Raw genomic sequence first — 16,802 nt, 5'->3', positions numbered from 1 at the left:
TCGGATATTTTCCAAAATATCTTCCATTGTGGACTCTGTTTTCACTTTTCACTGACACTTTAAAACTTAGCACAGATCATGGTTGTCAATATGCGGCCGATGACAGTTTTCACAAGATTTACGGTGTAATTAGCGGTGACGGTGAAATGGTCGATTTTCACCGAACAGCTTGTAAATGTTTCACCGTATTCCGTCAGATTTTTGCGTTAACTTCGCGTTATTTTATGTGAAATTTTTGACAGTTCTGTTGGAAAAGTTCGCATTTCACAGAAAAAATTTGTAGAATAATAATTCACAGCTCAGATTCGGTGGTTTATTTTACAGACTTCTGTGATTAATTATAAGTGTGTATCATCGTGTTTGCCACAAATTGTTTTCTCATCTTCTTATTCATCTTATTTCTGCGTTACGTCCCTACTGAGACAGAGCCTGCATCGCAGTGTTCTCATGAGCACTTACACAATTATTAACTAAAATCTTTCTTTGCCAATTGACCATGTTTGCATTCGTATATCGAGTGGCAAGCATGAAGATGTTCTATGCCCTGGAAAGTCGATAAGATTTCTTTTACGAAAAGATTCTCGATCGGTGAGATTCGAACCCACTATCCTCAGCTTGGACTTGCTGAATAGCTGCGCGTTTACCGATAGGGCAATCTGACCCCCCAGTCTCTCAATACCAATAAGGAAAACGTGAAATCAAATAGTTTCAATAAATCAATAGATATTACGTTTGCTCCCTGAAAACAAATAATCGATGTTTACTCGAATGAAGGAACTTTACAGCTCGCGCGTGGAGAAATCACACATTACCGAGCCCGGCCAGAGACAGCGAAAGTTTATTTATCAGCCGCGAATGGCGATTCCCTGCGCGACGACACACAGTGGTCGCACTTTGTACAAATGTTGGCCGAAAGCACAGAAAGAACTATTCTCACTCATAACGTTAAAAAATCATGATCTTTCGAAAATTATTAATACGAAATTATTTGAGTTCCGTAATCCGGGGGCAAATTGATCACTGGGGTGAATTTGATCAGGTCGTTACCAAAATATATTCCCTCCCAAAGATGCTGAAGGTTACGTTGGCAGCACTGACATTCCGGGTTTTCTAGTTTATAGGTGTCCAATTATGATTTTAAACTAATTCATTTTTATTAGGGTCAGTTTTGCATAGAAATATTCATACTTTTTGAAGGTGTAAGCAATACAGTTGGAAATGTCAGTGCTAAACAATCCACTGGTTCTATGCCTACATGTTAACTTTGAGCGTTCAAAATGTTGTGTAAGCTTAAATATGAACTACTGAACAAATTTTTGATATCATACAGCATAGTTAGTATAGTTTTTGCTCATAAAACCGAGTATTACAAAATAATGTGCTTATTTCAAGGGAAACTGTCTACATTTAGGCGAATAAAGAAGATTTGGAAAGTTTAATTTGGGAATACAATGATCAAAAACTCTAGTTGAAGGAACTTTGACATAACATTCAGATTCAGGAAACCCAAATTTAGTAGATAGGGAAATTTTTGATCCTTAAAAAAAAAAATGCGAATAATGCCCATAGTTTTTGAAATCAGCTTGCGGGGTTACCAAATCTGGCAATGTTTTGGATTTTGTTGAACTTTCATGATCACTAGTAATGCTTACGAATATTGATGATTGAGAACAACAGTGTTTTTCAAATTTGTTTTTTTTTTGCTGTAGAGTATGGAAACTTCTAATGTTGTTTACACCTGTTATAATAATCAGACCGAATATTGCTTGTAAATCTGGTTAACATTGATCACAATTAATTATCTAAACAATATATCGTCTAGCTCAAACCTCTGTAGGGGTATGTGGCGGGACCATCATCATCATCATCATCATCATCATCAATCCTGCTTTGTTATATGGTGATCAATTTCACCCCAGTGTGTCATTGTAATTTTTGATATTAAAATTTTATTATATGTTTAATGTTATTTAATTAAAAGTCGATTACATAAGCCAATCAATGGTCAACTGATTTTGTCGATTTTTTTTAGTTATATCAGAATTCCGTACGATAACACAACAAAAAATAAAATAGTGATCAATTTGCACCCGGATAACGGTACCAATATGAAGTTGAATATCGTGAGCAAACTTTTGTGCTTTCTGAATTTATTCAGGACAGCATTGCAGAATTCGTTCTCATTTGACTCTATGCCCAGGAAGTCAAGGGATTTTTTTTTCGTAAAGATCCTGGGCCGACCGGGAATAGAACCCAGACACCTTCAGCATGGCTTTGCTTTGTAGCCGTAGACTCTAACCACTCGAATAAGGAAGGCCTTCTTTTTCCTAGATATCTTACACAAGCTTTGAAAAATTAAGACATTTTTGAAGAAGCTCAACGTTATACACTTGTAGACATACTCAAATAATCAACATGTCATATAATATTTTTCGAATGAAACCAGTTGAGGCAGATTTGATCATGATTTAGTTCATAAACTGCAATTACGATGGAATAACATTCACGATTTTTTTTTTTTCAAATTAAATAGAGTTAATTCCAACCTTTTGGAATATCAAAATATAAACCACGCGATCTAAAACTTTGAGAACTTGCTATTCAAGCAAATATATCCGTGAAGAAAATTGCAAACTCCATATTTTCGATTTCCGACCACTGTGCAACACTGTGGTCCCCAGCCGGTAACGAAACCAACTCAATTGGCTCTTATTTAGTTGAACGTTTCGCTGGCCAAGGCACATCTGTGGAATTTCTGCATCCAGTGCACGAGTTGTTCTAGCGCAAAATGTGGTGGACAGTGGTTGGCGTTTCGGGTGGCATTCTGAGTGCCATCTATCTGTTCCTGTCGTGGAATTTCGATTGCTGGAAAAAGGACGGCATTAAAGGCCCGAAGCCGAGGTTGCTGTTTGGAAATCTTCCGAACGTTCTAAAACAGAAGAAACACATTTTTTACGAATACGAGAAAATTTACAAGTGAGTGATGGTTAGACCTTCCTTAGCAAAGCCATGCCGAAGGTGTCTGGGTTCGATTCCCTGGTCGGTCCAGTATCTTTTCGTAATGGAAATTTCCTTGACTTCCCTGGGCACAGTGTATCATCGTACCTGCCACACGATATACGAATGCGAAAAATGGTTACTTTGGCAAAGCAAAGCCCTCAGTTAATAGCTGTGGAAGTGCTCATAAGAACTTTAAGCTGGGAAGCCGGCTATGTCCCAGTGAGGACGTAATGCAAAGAAGAAGAAAAATGATGGTTAGACAAATAATTGTGATTCTGCAGTTTTAGGTCAACTTTGAATTTTTTTCACAGAACAATTTACAGTTCTAAAATTCAACTATAAATTATCTACTCAAAGAACGTGTTTAATTCAAGGGACAACCACGAAAGTGATCATTTGCTTTCTGCTCTTTTTGATTCTATAATGTGGTTTTCTGTCCATTTACTGGCAAAATATGGTAACCAAGACTCAAGATTGCCAATTCAGAGATGACGAGCTCAATACTTAGTCCGTTCAAGAATTTCCACTTCATGAGTTTTCAAACCAAGTCAAAAAATTAATAATTCAAGAGCTTTTGGATGACCTGGTCGCATTCCAGTGCACTCCACAAAAATGCTTGCTTCTACTTCAGTGAATTCCAGAGATATTAATTAATGAAAAAACATAAACCTTTTCCTTTAAGATAGGGTATAATGACCTTTAATTGGTCAAGACTGTACGAAAAAATCAAGTGCTGTGAATACTCACCTTTCTCGTTTTGCCCAAGAAAAAAACATTCGTCTAAAAGATCAATTTAATCTTAGCGGATATTGAATTTTAAGACATTTTTGTACAAAAAAAAAATCACTGTGCAGTGTGTTCCCCAGTGTCAGCGGTCAATTTTTTTTTTTTTTTTGCGGTTGTGATACGTAAATGGCTGGTTTATGTAGGAATATTCAGTTAAGTTTTGGAAGCATTGGGAGAAATATTCCATTTTTGTAAGTATGAAGAAAAAATATCCAAACTTTTTTGCAATCGACTACAGATGACACGCAGACTTCGTCCTTTGGCGGAGAGGCCTGTGTAATCCGCAAACAAGGATTTTTGACATCCCTGAGGTAACTCAGGTAAGTCAGATGTGAAAATATTGTATAATATAAGTCCCAAAATGCTGCCTTGAGAACACCAGCTCTTACAGGAAGTCTTGCAGACCTGGAGTTCTGATAATTAACCTGAAGTGTATGATTTGACAGATAATATTTTGGAACATTCTAGCAATGTATGTTGGAAAATTAAAGTTTTCTAATTTTACAATCAAGTTTTCATGCCAAACACTGTCGAATGCTTTTTTCTATATCAAGAAGAGCAAGACCAGTAGAATAGCCTTCAGAATGAATCAAATTTGTTACACGTAAAAGTTGATGAGTGGTCGAATTTCCATGGCGGAATCCAAACTGTTCATTGGCAAGAATTGAATTTTCTTTATTCGTTTATTCTGTTCAAAATGACTTTTTCGAAAAGTTTACTGATGCAGGAAAGCAAGCTGATTGGACGATAACTGGAAGCTTCTGCAGGATTTTTGTCTGGTTTCAAAAATTGGTACAACCTTGGCATTTTTCTAATAATGATTATCATTCTTCCAAATCAGTCTCCCCACAAATTTTCGAAAACGTTCTCTTGATTGAAATGCTTTCGCCAGTCCTGAGTAACTTGATTTTCATTGGACTACCCAAGTAACATTTCAATGCTTTCTTGTCTTAGATGTTATTTATTGAGGTTTTTTTTTTAAATGCATTAAATCCTAATATATTAAATGAAGCATTGAAAAGAGCTGAACGGTCTTTTCAGTTAAAACCATTTTAAAAATACTTTTTAGATACCTACAAGTATTTATGTTAAAACCTATTTGCCGGTCAGAATTTTTGATAACAAATTGCATTTTGAGGAGCTGTGTAGTGTCTTTTAAAACCTATAAAGTAAGGTGGGGCAAAAATTCGACCTTCGTGGTATAATCAAGATTTCCCGGAAAATATTAATAGCAATTGAAACAAAATAAATACCATACAGTGAACCTTCAACATATTGGCTATAATTTTGTTGAACAAACTTGTGGTCAAAATATTGACCCATTTTTAGTTATAACAGTTTCAAAATTGATTGACTTGAGCGAATTTTTGCCCCCACTGCACAGTGGTTCGATCTAGAACAAATGTCGGCCAAAACCTCAAACTCTCTTTAAAATAGCTGTAATCATATATTTGTCATATTCTATGCCATATTTAAGTATTTTGGACTTTTATTTTCCAATGTTTTCTAGTTTTGGACTGATAATTACAATATACAGGTTTGAACAATACATTTGCAACTTTATCAATTTCCATAACAAATGGTCAACTCGGGCAGGCTAGTTCTCAGTTATTTACTGAGAACAATACAATGCTGTTTCAGGGGACCATCATAGTAACCATGAAATTTTGTTTTCAATATGGTTCCATGAGTCGATATCAAGTCATGGAACATCGACTCATGGAGGTTTCACTGTATGCAGATTTGTAAAACAAATCACTACGGTGAGCAAGTAACATAAAAAACACTCAAAAAATATATATTGCAATTCTTTTGATGTCTAAAAAAACTGTAGACATTTCATGCAAATTTATCCATAAATATCTTAGATTTAACCATGCCTTAATGCAAGAATCAGCATGATTGTCATATCTATAGCTTAAGTCTGTTTTCATACTTACTTTGGTAGCAAAAGCAAATCCACGTAGGGGAATGATTTTTCCAATTTGTTTTATATGATCTAGAGGCTGCGTTCGAAGAAAATAGTTTAGTTCGACCATGTTAATAAGCCGAGATGTTTTGTGTAATTTTATTTGGTAAATATATTATTTAGTACCAATTCAAATTTTAGTTCAAAGCACTTCAATACCATAATAATACAAAATAAAGTGGTGAAAAATATTTAATTAAGCATAAATCCCAAAAATGTCATAGGAGCGCAGAGACCCGAAGCAATAAACGCGCAGCTATTCAGCTATTCATTTTCGAAAAGTAAATTTTCTCGACCTCCCAGGGCATACAGTATCATCATACCTGCCACACGATATACACATGCAAAAATGGTTAATAGGAAAAAAGTTCTTAGTTAAAAACTGCGGAAGTACTCATATGAAATATGAGCTGAGTAGCAGGCATTATCCCAGTTGGGATGTAACGCCCAGAAAGTAGATGAAGAAAAGGATAGGTGCGGGTAATTGGTTCCTTCTCGGGATGTCATTCATGGCTACTATGATTGCAATGCACGTACTAGCGTATCACAGGATTCTTATTATTCAACTAGAATTGCACTCCGTACACCTTCAAACGCGTTGAAAGTGGTCTATCGCAAGTTTCGCAAAATAATTTGTACCTTACTTGAAAGCTCTTGTTTTTGGCTTTCGAATGAACTTATTCCCATCGTGGGCATTCGCGGGCTACTAATGTCTTGGGGTACTTTTTTAAAAAGTAATATGTTTTTTGAAGATTTTTTTGCCTAAATTTGCTTTGTATGAGTTCAATCAAAATTTGATTCTATTCATGTGTACTTAATGTATCTACAAACAATTTCTCTAAAGATACCATGGCGGTTTGAGCTGTCTTTAAATTATCCTTTACGTTACCGGCCTCCGACAAGGCATCTTCAAATAGCTGCCATTTCATCAATTTCCATTCGATTTTTTTGAAACCTCGGTCGGTTTACTTTAAAAATGTTTCAATTATTTGCCATGAATGGAAATTGTTGAATTCGGAACCATGCCGGAGATATTCCGGATTGTACTGGGGTCACGAGGATGCCAAATTTGGGAAATGTGATTATTTTTTTATTTATTGCAGTTACAACACTGAAATTTTTATGTAAAATATAAGATAACGGTCTATTGTCATCATTTCAACATAATTCGAATAAGTGATTCGTTCTGGAACGTCGTAGCCGGTTTCCGTCAGGGCCAGTTTGGGGACATTTCCGTTTCATGTTCAAAACATACCGTGCGACATCTCAATCTACATGAATTCGGAAGAACTTGTCAATAAACGAAAAATAAACTAACTGTCCATAGATGTGGCCACTCCAAAGCACCTGACACAGGTTCTGCTAGGGCCTCTTTGAGGACATTTCCGTTCATTGTCGGAAACATACAGTGCGACGTATCAATCTTCGTGAATTCGAGAGAACATGCCGATAAAAGAAGAAAAATCTCGGTACGAAAAGATATGGCCACTTCAGATCTCCAAGCACAGGTTCAACAAGGGCTGCTTGGGGAACATTTTCATTTTATGTCCAAAAACATACCGTGCGACATCTCATTCTTAATTAATTTTAAATAACTTGTCAATAAATGAAAGAAAAAAAACACGGTAATAAAAGATTTGGCCCCTCCTGAGCTTCTGGCATAGGTTCCATAAGGGCTTCTTTGGGGGTATTTCTGCTTTTGTCTCAATCTTCGTGAATTGTAAAAAAAAAAACATGTCAATAAAAGAAGAATCAACTTATGAACATGTGATGTGGCCGCTCCATATCTCCAAGCACAGGTTCCACCAGGACTTCCTTGGAGATATTTATATTTTATACCCATTACAAACCGTGTGACGTGTCAATCTTCGTGAATTCGAAAGAACATGTCAATTCATGAAGTATGAACTAGGTATCAACTAATTAGTTCACTCCTTAGCACCTGGTAGGGGAAGACGGGGTAAGAGCGCCCGCATGAAATGGCAATTTTCTTAAAAGTTCATCAAGCACTTTCCATAAATACAAGATTTTTGACATTCCGGAGTATTTAGTGTGATATTTAAATCAAATTTTTCATAACAAATGTCAAAAACAAAGTTTCTGCTCGTCGATATTGAATTTGATCTAAATTTAACAGATGCTTACTTAAGGATTTCGGAAGGGATTTTTTTTGGAAAAACATAACAAATTACCCGTCCATGCATTAACAGAAATGTGAAATATGCTTCGGTGAAGTGAAATATGAATTGTAAATATTAAGCTTTGAAATAAGGCCATAGTTGTGAAAATTGCGCAAGCGGGGTAAAACCGACCACTGTTGACGGGGTAAGACCGCAACCCCTAATTTATATCAAATAACTGTGTAAACCATTTTTGAAGTTTTAACTACGTTGTACATTACTGTTGAGTGAAATGAAATCAATTTTGTGAAAAAATACAAGCCAAATCCGCTTAGTTTTTTTTAAATATGGGTGTTTCAAGGTAATAATAAGTATACATTTAAGTTTTTTGAAATAATTAACCCTAGAAATGATTCAATATTCACGTTAATCAATGTAGAATTCATAAAACATTATACTTTTATGAATGACAGGGAATTGATATATTTTTTCATAAAATTGTGTACGAAAATCGAGGTGGTCGCTCTTACCCCGTGGGTGGGCGGTTTTTACCCCGTCGCTAAAAATAATCGTGATAAGACATCACTTTTTAAAAGCTTCAAGAAATACATATTTTTTAGAAATACAACACCTGTGATATTTTTTGATCATGCCTAAGGCTTCAAAATACGACATGCTGCGTCGAAAAAAGGATTTATTAATTCTTGATTCTTGATTTCTTCCCCTACTGGTTCCGCCAAGGCCTCTAAAGGGACATTTCAGTTTCATGTTCAACACCTATTGTGCAACGTTTCAATCTACATGAATTCGACAGAACAAGTCAATTAATGAGGAATAGACCCTGTGTTTCCACTCCTGAGCATCACATACAGGTTCCAGAAGGCCTATTTTATGATATTACCGTTATTTGAAGGAAAAAATATGTCAATAAATAAGAATGATCTCGCTACCAACAGATCTGGCTACTCCAGAGCACAAAGAATAGGTTTTGCTGAAAACCTTTTTTGAAAGTTTCCGTTATTTGAACAAAACATGATGTGCCACGGGTAAAGCATAATAAAAATTCTGAAAAGTATTCAAATAAATCTTGGATAAAATACATACAAACTGATGTGGCTCCTCTTCACTGATGCAGTCTTAGGCAGGATCTTTCTGAACAGATGTTTTCCACGATTGTTGGAAAATCTGTTATCCAGATCTTAATGAATACGCCAGGAAAGCACTGTGCAACTAGTTCAAACTCAGCAGAAATCTGCGAAGAAAACTAACAAGGAATCCACCAGAACTTTGTTTCGAACAGCATCAGAAATCCAACAAGAATCCTTAAAAGGTTTTGGCTAGAATGATATCTAGAATGTATTGTAAACTTCTAAGAAAATTTCCTTTTAATTACTCAGGGTTCTAAATAAATTTGTTGATAAAAACTTAAAAGAGGAATTCGCTTTGGAAGTCCTCATGAATACACCATGAAACAGTCTTATAATTTATGAAATCCCTTTGGCTTACTGACTTTTGGCAAATTTACTGCCAATAATTGTTTTAACAGTATAAAAAAAGAACAACTATTGCCCGTTTAAAGAAGAGTTAATTCGACCAAACGCCAGATCCGTCAATCGTACCGCTTATTCAAGAATGGAGGAATTCCACGTTCAACAGAATGAAAAAAATTGCTTAGAATATGTTAAGGATTTCATCAGAAATTAAACAATAATCTATCCAGCAATTATCTAATTTGGAACCCATTCGATATTTCATATATTACTCTCAAAGGGTTTTCCTACAGATTAGTGTTCGGTCCATCGATTGTGTCGCTTGCCCCTACGGGGGAGAGCGATGCAATAGAAATCAGACGTGTTCGGTTCTCGCAGTGCGAATAAAAAGTGGTGTAATCCAGTCATAAATGTTTGGTCCATCAATTGCATTGCTTGCTCCAGCTGGAGCGAGCGATGGGACCAGAAACACCCACTAACCCAATGTACTTTCCAAGACAATTGTGTAGATGCAGAGGCATATTCATTCTTGCTCTGGAGTGACCAAAGATTGATATGTCGCACGATATGTTTCCGACAAGAAACGGAAATGTCTTGAAAGAGGCCTTGGCGCAACCTATGCCAGGCGCTCTGGAGTGACCAATTCTATGAATATTTAGTTTATTCTTCCTGCTGAGAGTTTGAACTGTATTTTCAATGATTGATGAAATATCGGCAACGCAGTCTTTTTTTTTTAAACTTAACAGCTCGAAGATTTATTATCAATAATTTGGAGTAATTAACTTTTTCCATGATCTTATACAATACCTTCAATGATCTTCAATTGTTTTTTTGTTCTGAAGTTTTGATAACTACTCAAATGATTGAAGCAAATCGCTTTCATATTATTAATTTAATTTTTACCATACTTCCATTCATAAGTGTTTAAATTTGAAATTTAAAAATTGAAACATTTAAAAAAAATTGAAAATGTTAAAAAAAAATGAAATTTGAAAAATCCATTGCAAACCCGTAATTAGTAAGCTAAGTTTTAATTTTTGTAAAGTTACTTCATCAGAATAAGAAAGTCATATATGAAATGTGATTTGTTATAATAAACATTTTATCTTGGAAAGTTACATTACCTTTTTCTTTCATTAAAAAACAGGATTGTATTGGTTGGATTTATACTTTTATTTCAACCAAAATACTAGTTTTATTGAAAACTTGAGAAATCCCGGGATTTCATGGGATAAGCTTAGATTTTTGTCCAGAATCCCGGGACGAGCAAAATGGCCAGGAAATGGACACTCTATATATAACATCTAGGTTTTTACGACAATGAACTTAAATAAGCCTAAATCCTATTAGCTGATCTATTATCATCGCTAATTCGGTTTATCTTTTCTCCTCAGTGATTTCAAGACCGAACCCGTAGTGGGTTACTTCAGCGTTCGGACACCGCAGTTGATGATCCGCGAACCAGAGCTTATCAAAGAGGTGCTCATCAAGGGCTTCCGTTACTTTTCGGCAAACGAGTTCTCCGATGCTGTGGATGAAAAGTCCGATCCCCTGTTCGCAAGAAACCCATTCAGTTTGTCCGGAGAAAAATGGAAAACTCGCCGAGGGGAAATCACATCGGCTTTCACGAACAACAGAGTAATTAGACGAAATAGTGATGGGATGGACACGTTTTCAATTTGCTTCTTTTTACAGATAAAGGCACTTTCGACACTCATGGATGAAGTGTGTGATAGGATGACAGACCACGTCAAAAAACAAAAAGAACCAGCCGTTGATACGAAGGAGGTGAATGTTTACTAACCAAATTTCAAAACTTTTTCTCATGCATAATTTTCCATACCCAGCTCATGTCGAAGTACACCACTGATGTAGTTTCAAACTGCGTATTCGCCATCGACGCCCAGTCATTTTCCAAGGACAAGCCAGAAATCCGTGAAATGGGTCGTCGGATCATGGATTTCAATTTTAGAGCTCAGATTATTCTGATGGTGACAACTTTCCTGCCGTCGGTCAAAAAGTTCTACAAATTTACGTTTTTGCCACGGGAAGTTGAGCAATTCTTCATTCGCATCATGAAAGATGCCATCCGCCATCGTAAGGAAAATAACATCGTTCGCAACGATTATCTGGACCACCTTCTATCGCTGCAAGAGAAGAAACAGATTTCGGAAATTGATATGGCAGGTCATGGGGTATCGTTCTTCGCGGATGGCTTTGAAACGTCCAGTACGGTGATGACAAACTGTCTTTTCGATCTGGCATCTCATCCTGAAATCCAGACCAGATTGAGAGAGGAAATTCGCAACGTCCAGGCTACCAAAGGTGGCATCAATTATGACAATATTGGAGAAATGACCTATCTGGATCAAGTTCTGAACGAAACACTGAGAATTCACCCGATTATTCCGGTTCTGCGTAAACGATGCACCGAAAGCACTGTGCTGGTTGGACCCAAAGACCAGAAAATACCGGTCTCGGCAGGAACTACAGTTGTCATTCCATACTTTGTTCAACTCGATTCACAGTATTACCAAGAACCTAACAAGTACAATCCTGAGAGATTCTCGCCTGAAAACGGTGGAACAAAACCCTACCGAGAACGAGGAGTGTACTTCCCGTTCGGCGAAGGACCTCGAATGTGCCTTGGAATGCGTTTTGCCATTGCTCAAGTGAAGCGAGGAATCATTGAGATCATCGATAAATTTGAAATCTCCGTCAACTCTAAGACGCAGGTTCCCTTGAAATACGAGCCAAAAATGTTCATGCTGAATCCGGTGGGAGGCATCTGGTTAGATTATAAGTCCATCAAATAAGTTTTTAAATCTTATACGAAAAACAATATATTTCGCTGCATAAAATATCCCTTATCTTTTTTATGAAAGAGAAAAGTTTCAGAGCTTTTGGAATATATTTTTAGACGTCATTGCTTGCTTTTCCCATAGTAATTCCCATATAAACTTTGTGCAGTCTCAGTATTCATCCGAATGAGCTCAAATTTTGGGAGGACACTCAGAATTTGATCTAGAATCGAATGACCGGTGTGGAGCAAAGACCGATTTTTTGAACCACTCTAATGGATAGTTATGTGCAGATACCATTGAAATTTAGAGATAACGAAACCGACGAAATTGCATGCCGATGCCATACAGTAAACTGAAGTACAAATGCTCAGTAAAATAGAAATACTCTTCCACTGTAATTCAGTTTTTCATGAAGGGTTAAATATTATGTCGTGGGTGGCAAAACTGATCAAGTGAAATCGATAAAACTCAATACCTTTATCAAATTTTCTGTAGGGGAAGTGGTGGTAAAATGAACAGGGGTGGTAAAATGAACACTTTGCCTTTTATCGAGAAAAATCAAATTTCGATGAATTTATATCACGCACGGGCGATTTATAGCATAAATCACAGTGTTCGAGTTGATACGTAGGTCAATTGGAGTGAAAATATCAACGAAAACTTAGATTTTAGTAAACCACGTTTAAAAATCAGAACTGACTTAACTTTTAGCTCGGACGACTTGAGGTTTTTCAGTGAGGTGAATATCGTTATGATATGAGGTCAAACCTGAAACTTTTGGAATTCTTTTGAATGGGTTGCAATCATTAATGGATATATTTTCGGTAAGGCAATAACATTTTTCAGAAATATTTGTTTTGCTCACGTTTTTTGCACGATGTTCATTTTACCACCAACAGCTGTTCATTTTACCCACATAGTGCAGGGAAAATGAACATTTACCTCGTTTTTTGCTAGCGACAAAAATATGTGAAAATTCAGCTATTTTAGACTGAATTCGTGTCGCAGCTGTGGATAACATCCCTGTTTTTGATGTTGTGAGATAAAACTTTACAAATTCCTCGTTTTTCTATCAGAAACAAGATGATTTCCTTAAGGTGTTCATTTTACCACCCCTTCCCCTACGTTGGTAAAGTCGAATCTTGAGCAAAGTTTAAGAATGTATTTTGTGTTACACATTGCGATCGAGAAAGCATAACAAATATACTCACTAGTGCTGCCTGGTGGCAAAACTTTGAATTGCATGGCTCGAACAATAATAACCCTTTGCCTAATAAACAAGTTTGCCAAAGGCGTCATTTTTCAAATCCTGAGATATTTTGAAACCAAAGTTTTATACTCACTAGCGTCGTCTGATGGCAAATTATCGAATGTTATGGTGCGAGCAATGATAGTCTTTGACTTACTGAACAACTTTGCCAAAAACGTAACCTGCAAACATTGCTGAGCTCAAATCTCACTAATGTGAAATCGCCTAATAAATCCGATGGAACTTCATCGAAGTCATCGAAGTGGTCTTCAAAACTTCGGCTTCTACAAGCTAGAAGTTCTGGAAGCGAGACAAGCGTTTTTAGAAGAAGCAGCTACAAAAGCGATTACCTTTGGAGCTTGAGGTACTCGAGACCAGCGATCCCTAGAAGGAGTCAATTACCAATGTTGAGAAGAAAAATAAGTGGTTGAATAAAACGAATAACAGGGGGCAGAAGCAGGTATCTCGATGGGCGTCGTGGCTTCGAGATCCGGGGATCGTTGTCAAACTCCGAGAAAGTCGTGGAAACCATGGCCGAGCCGAAATCGATTCAGAAGGCCCTGAACAAGGATGGTGAGTTGTCCACCGAGAAAGTTCTGGGAATGTGGTGGAACCAGACTATGGACATGCCCTATATCAACTGCAGCGATTTGCAGTAGACAGGATGTCCCGAACCCAATCTATCTGAAAGGCCAATCGGGCCCTCTGTCCCCATAGAAGATAGTGTCTCCATCCATGTCGATAATCTGGGTGGCACACATCTGTGAAGCTCTGAATCGTTGTTGGCAAGCAGGAGCACCACGAAGAACCTTGTATTCCATTCTGACATTACTATAGGAGTGAGGCGTCGAAGTTGTACCATGCCTACTAGATCGTTTGATGTCCGATCCGATGTTACATTCTCGGAGTTCTTTCAACAGGCTTTTGATTGTCAACCATCATAACAGGGTTGGAAGACAAGATCTATGACAATGTTCATTCAGTACCACACAACATCCGACGACTTATTCACGTTCAAGATCCCGAAGCGATACCAACAGGAGATGTTATCTGGTAAACAAGTTCCCACGAAGCGTGATCTACGGATCCTAATGTCCGTGTTAGACCCGCTAGGACTCCTTGTGAATGTTTATGTTTTTGAAGGTACTGCACCAAGAGATATGGCGTTCAAAAATCAGGTGGGACGATCCGATAATCGACACTCAGCTAGAAAGATAAAGAACCTGGCTCAGCGTGCTGCACAAAGTGGAGAGCAGTGAACCAAAATGTACCGTCAAAAACTGTAGTGAGCGAGCACACATAGACGACCATGACTTTCATGCAACAAAAACATTCATGTGATACTGAAAATAAATGTCACGCGCGACTGTGACTTTTTTTGGTCAGCAATAAATGTATCATGGTTGTAATGAATTACTGTAGTAGACGTTAATCTGTATTATCATAATGTGCCAATCACAATGTGCACCGATTGAAATATGTTTTTCTTTTCATTCTTGTATCAACCAGCCGCACTAGCTTGAGGGCTGTCCATAACTCATGGGTTATTTTTCTATTTTCAGACTCCTCTTCCTTCGTTGGTCGGTTTTTCGTCTATACAAAAAAAATGTGTCGATCGTGATCTTTGGTCAAACAAACTACCCCCGCCCTTCTCCCCCCATGGATGACCACGTTGTTTATGGACAGCACCTTGTGCGAGAACCGCACGAAGCAGAAACCTACGAATAAAGAGGGTAGAAGCAAACCTAAAAAAAACCCTGGTGCTCCGTTTGTACCACTTTTTTGTTGCTTCCAATGAACGCCCTCTACTTCAATGGACCAATGCACGAGTTCACTATCTGACCTTTGAGCGGTGCCGTGTTGTTTACGTGACCATGGCAACGAGTAAATTCGGCACCGCTCAAACGTCAAATTAGTGAACTCGTGCATTGGTTCATGGTTGACGTTTGAGTTCAGTCGTTGACGTTTGAGCGGTGCCATGTTATTAACGTTACCATGGTAGCTAGTGAATACGGTACCGCTCAAATGTCAAATTATTGAACTCGTGCAAAGTTCCATTGTGCAGCAGTGAAAACGCATGCTGTACAAAACACTGCAAGATAACGTCATTAAGGCGGTATTTGACAGCTCAGAGCTGTGATGAAGTGGCGATATGGATCAGAAGCAAACGAATGAAGAGTTGTCGCTACGATCGCAGCTGCGTCGTGATTGTTTTTTACATTCATTTTGCTTTCCCGTCATCCACGACAGCATAACGCTCATGGGTGGCTGAAAAGAATGGCACGCTACTCTTATCCATGTCAGATAAGGGGCGGTCCATTAATTACGCAAGACAAATTTCGGGGTTTTTCAACCCCCCCTCCCCCCATGGTAAGATTTTTTGTATGAAAATCAAAAATAAATTGTATGGCGCGTAAGAAATCTCAGACCCCTCCTCCCCCCATAAACCCTTACGTAATTAATGGACAGCTCCTAATACATTCATGGATGCAGCAAGAATGTATCAGTAGCAACCTGAATGTCACAAATGAACGTTTTAAAACCTCTTGCATGTGAATGTAACAGCAATGCGACAATAGCATCAAAAATGTATTATACGCTTCACTGGTGGAGAGTGTTTCCAATCACGGTGTTACCGGACGATAACGACGTCGTCAGTTGACACCAACGAAATGAACCAATGCACCAGTTCACTAATTTGACGTTTGAGCGGTGCCGAATTCACTAGTTGCCATAGTCACGTAAATAACACGGCACCGCTCAAACGTCAAACAGTGAACTCGTGCATCGGTCCATACTGCATGTCTTCGTCGATGTCGGTGAAAATGATTACGCAGCAGTCACCTACTTCTGGTTTGAGGAAGGAAATACAATAGAATGTGCCTTTGTCACTGCGAAAACACGTTTGGCAAAGGGTATTGTTGAAACTCATCGAATCTTAATCAAAAAACGTTTCTTTTGGACCGATTCCAGGGATGTAATATGCTGGCTGTACTCAGACCGCAGAAAATACAGCAAGTTCGTCGGCCCCAGAGTCGGAAAAATTCTGAAAAATACTAAACAGTCGGAGAGGTTCCGGATTTCAACAAGAGAGTTAACCACGTTCTGAAAATAGAAAAATAACCCGCACAAAGTGGCAGAAGCTTTCCGACCTTTCTCCATCATCCGGTGCCTTGAACCACCGGATTTCTTGTGGCATACGGCCATACGGTGTGGCCAACTCAGCCGACAGCTTACGGCGCTATCACATGCTTTGATTAACGTTCGAGCAAGATTGTAGAATCGTCCATCATCTACCAGCATTCTCAATCAACCGGATCTGATCGCATCGGAACGTTACAAATATCGGCAAGTTTAGTTGGAAGTCTTTGGCTAGGAAATCTC

At 37.9% G+C, this 16,802-nt stretch overlaps 1 protein-coding gene across 1 annotated transcript; it reads left to right on the top strand.

Moving 5' to 3' along the window:
* The first annotated feature begins 2,718 nt into the window (after positions 1–2,718).
* LOC5568656 (probable cytochrome P450 28a5) lies at positions 2,719–12,228 on the top strand. The gene is made up of 4 exons (XM_001652440.3): positions 2,719–2,976; positions 10,760–11,003; positions 11,061–11,153; positions 11,213–12,228. The coding sequence occupies exons 1-4, from the start codon at positions 2,789–2,791 to the stop codon at positions 12,179–12,181; spliced, it is 1,494 nt and encodes a 497-aa protein (XP_001652490.2). The 5' UTR covers positions 2,719–2,788; the 3' UTR covers positions 12,182–12,228.
* The last annotated feature ends 4,574 nt before the right edge of the window (positions 12,229–16,802 follow it).

The sequence above is a fragment of the Aedes aegypti genome, unplaced genomic scaffold (genome assembly GCF_002204515.2).
Source record: "Aedes aegypti strain LVP_AGWG unplaced genomic scaffold, AaegL5.0 Primary Assembly AGWG_AaegL5_hic_scaff_2179_PBJ_arrow, whole genome shotgun sequence".
NCBI classification, from domain to species: Eukaryota; Metazoa; Arthropoda; class Insecta; order Diptera; family Culicidae; genus Aedes; species Aedes aegypti.
This window is presented reverse-complemented; position numbering and strand designations above follow the sequence as displayed.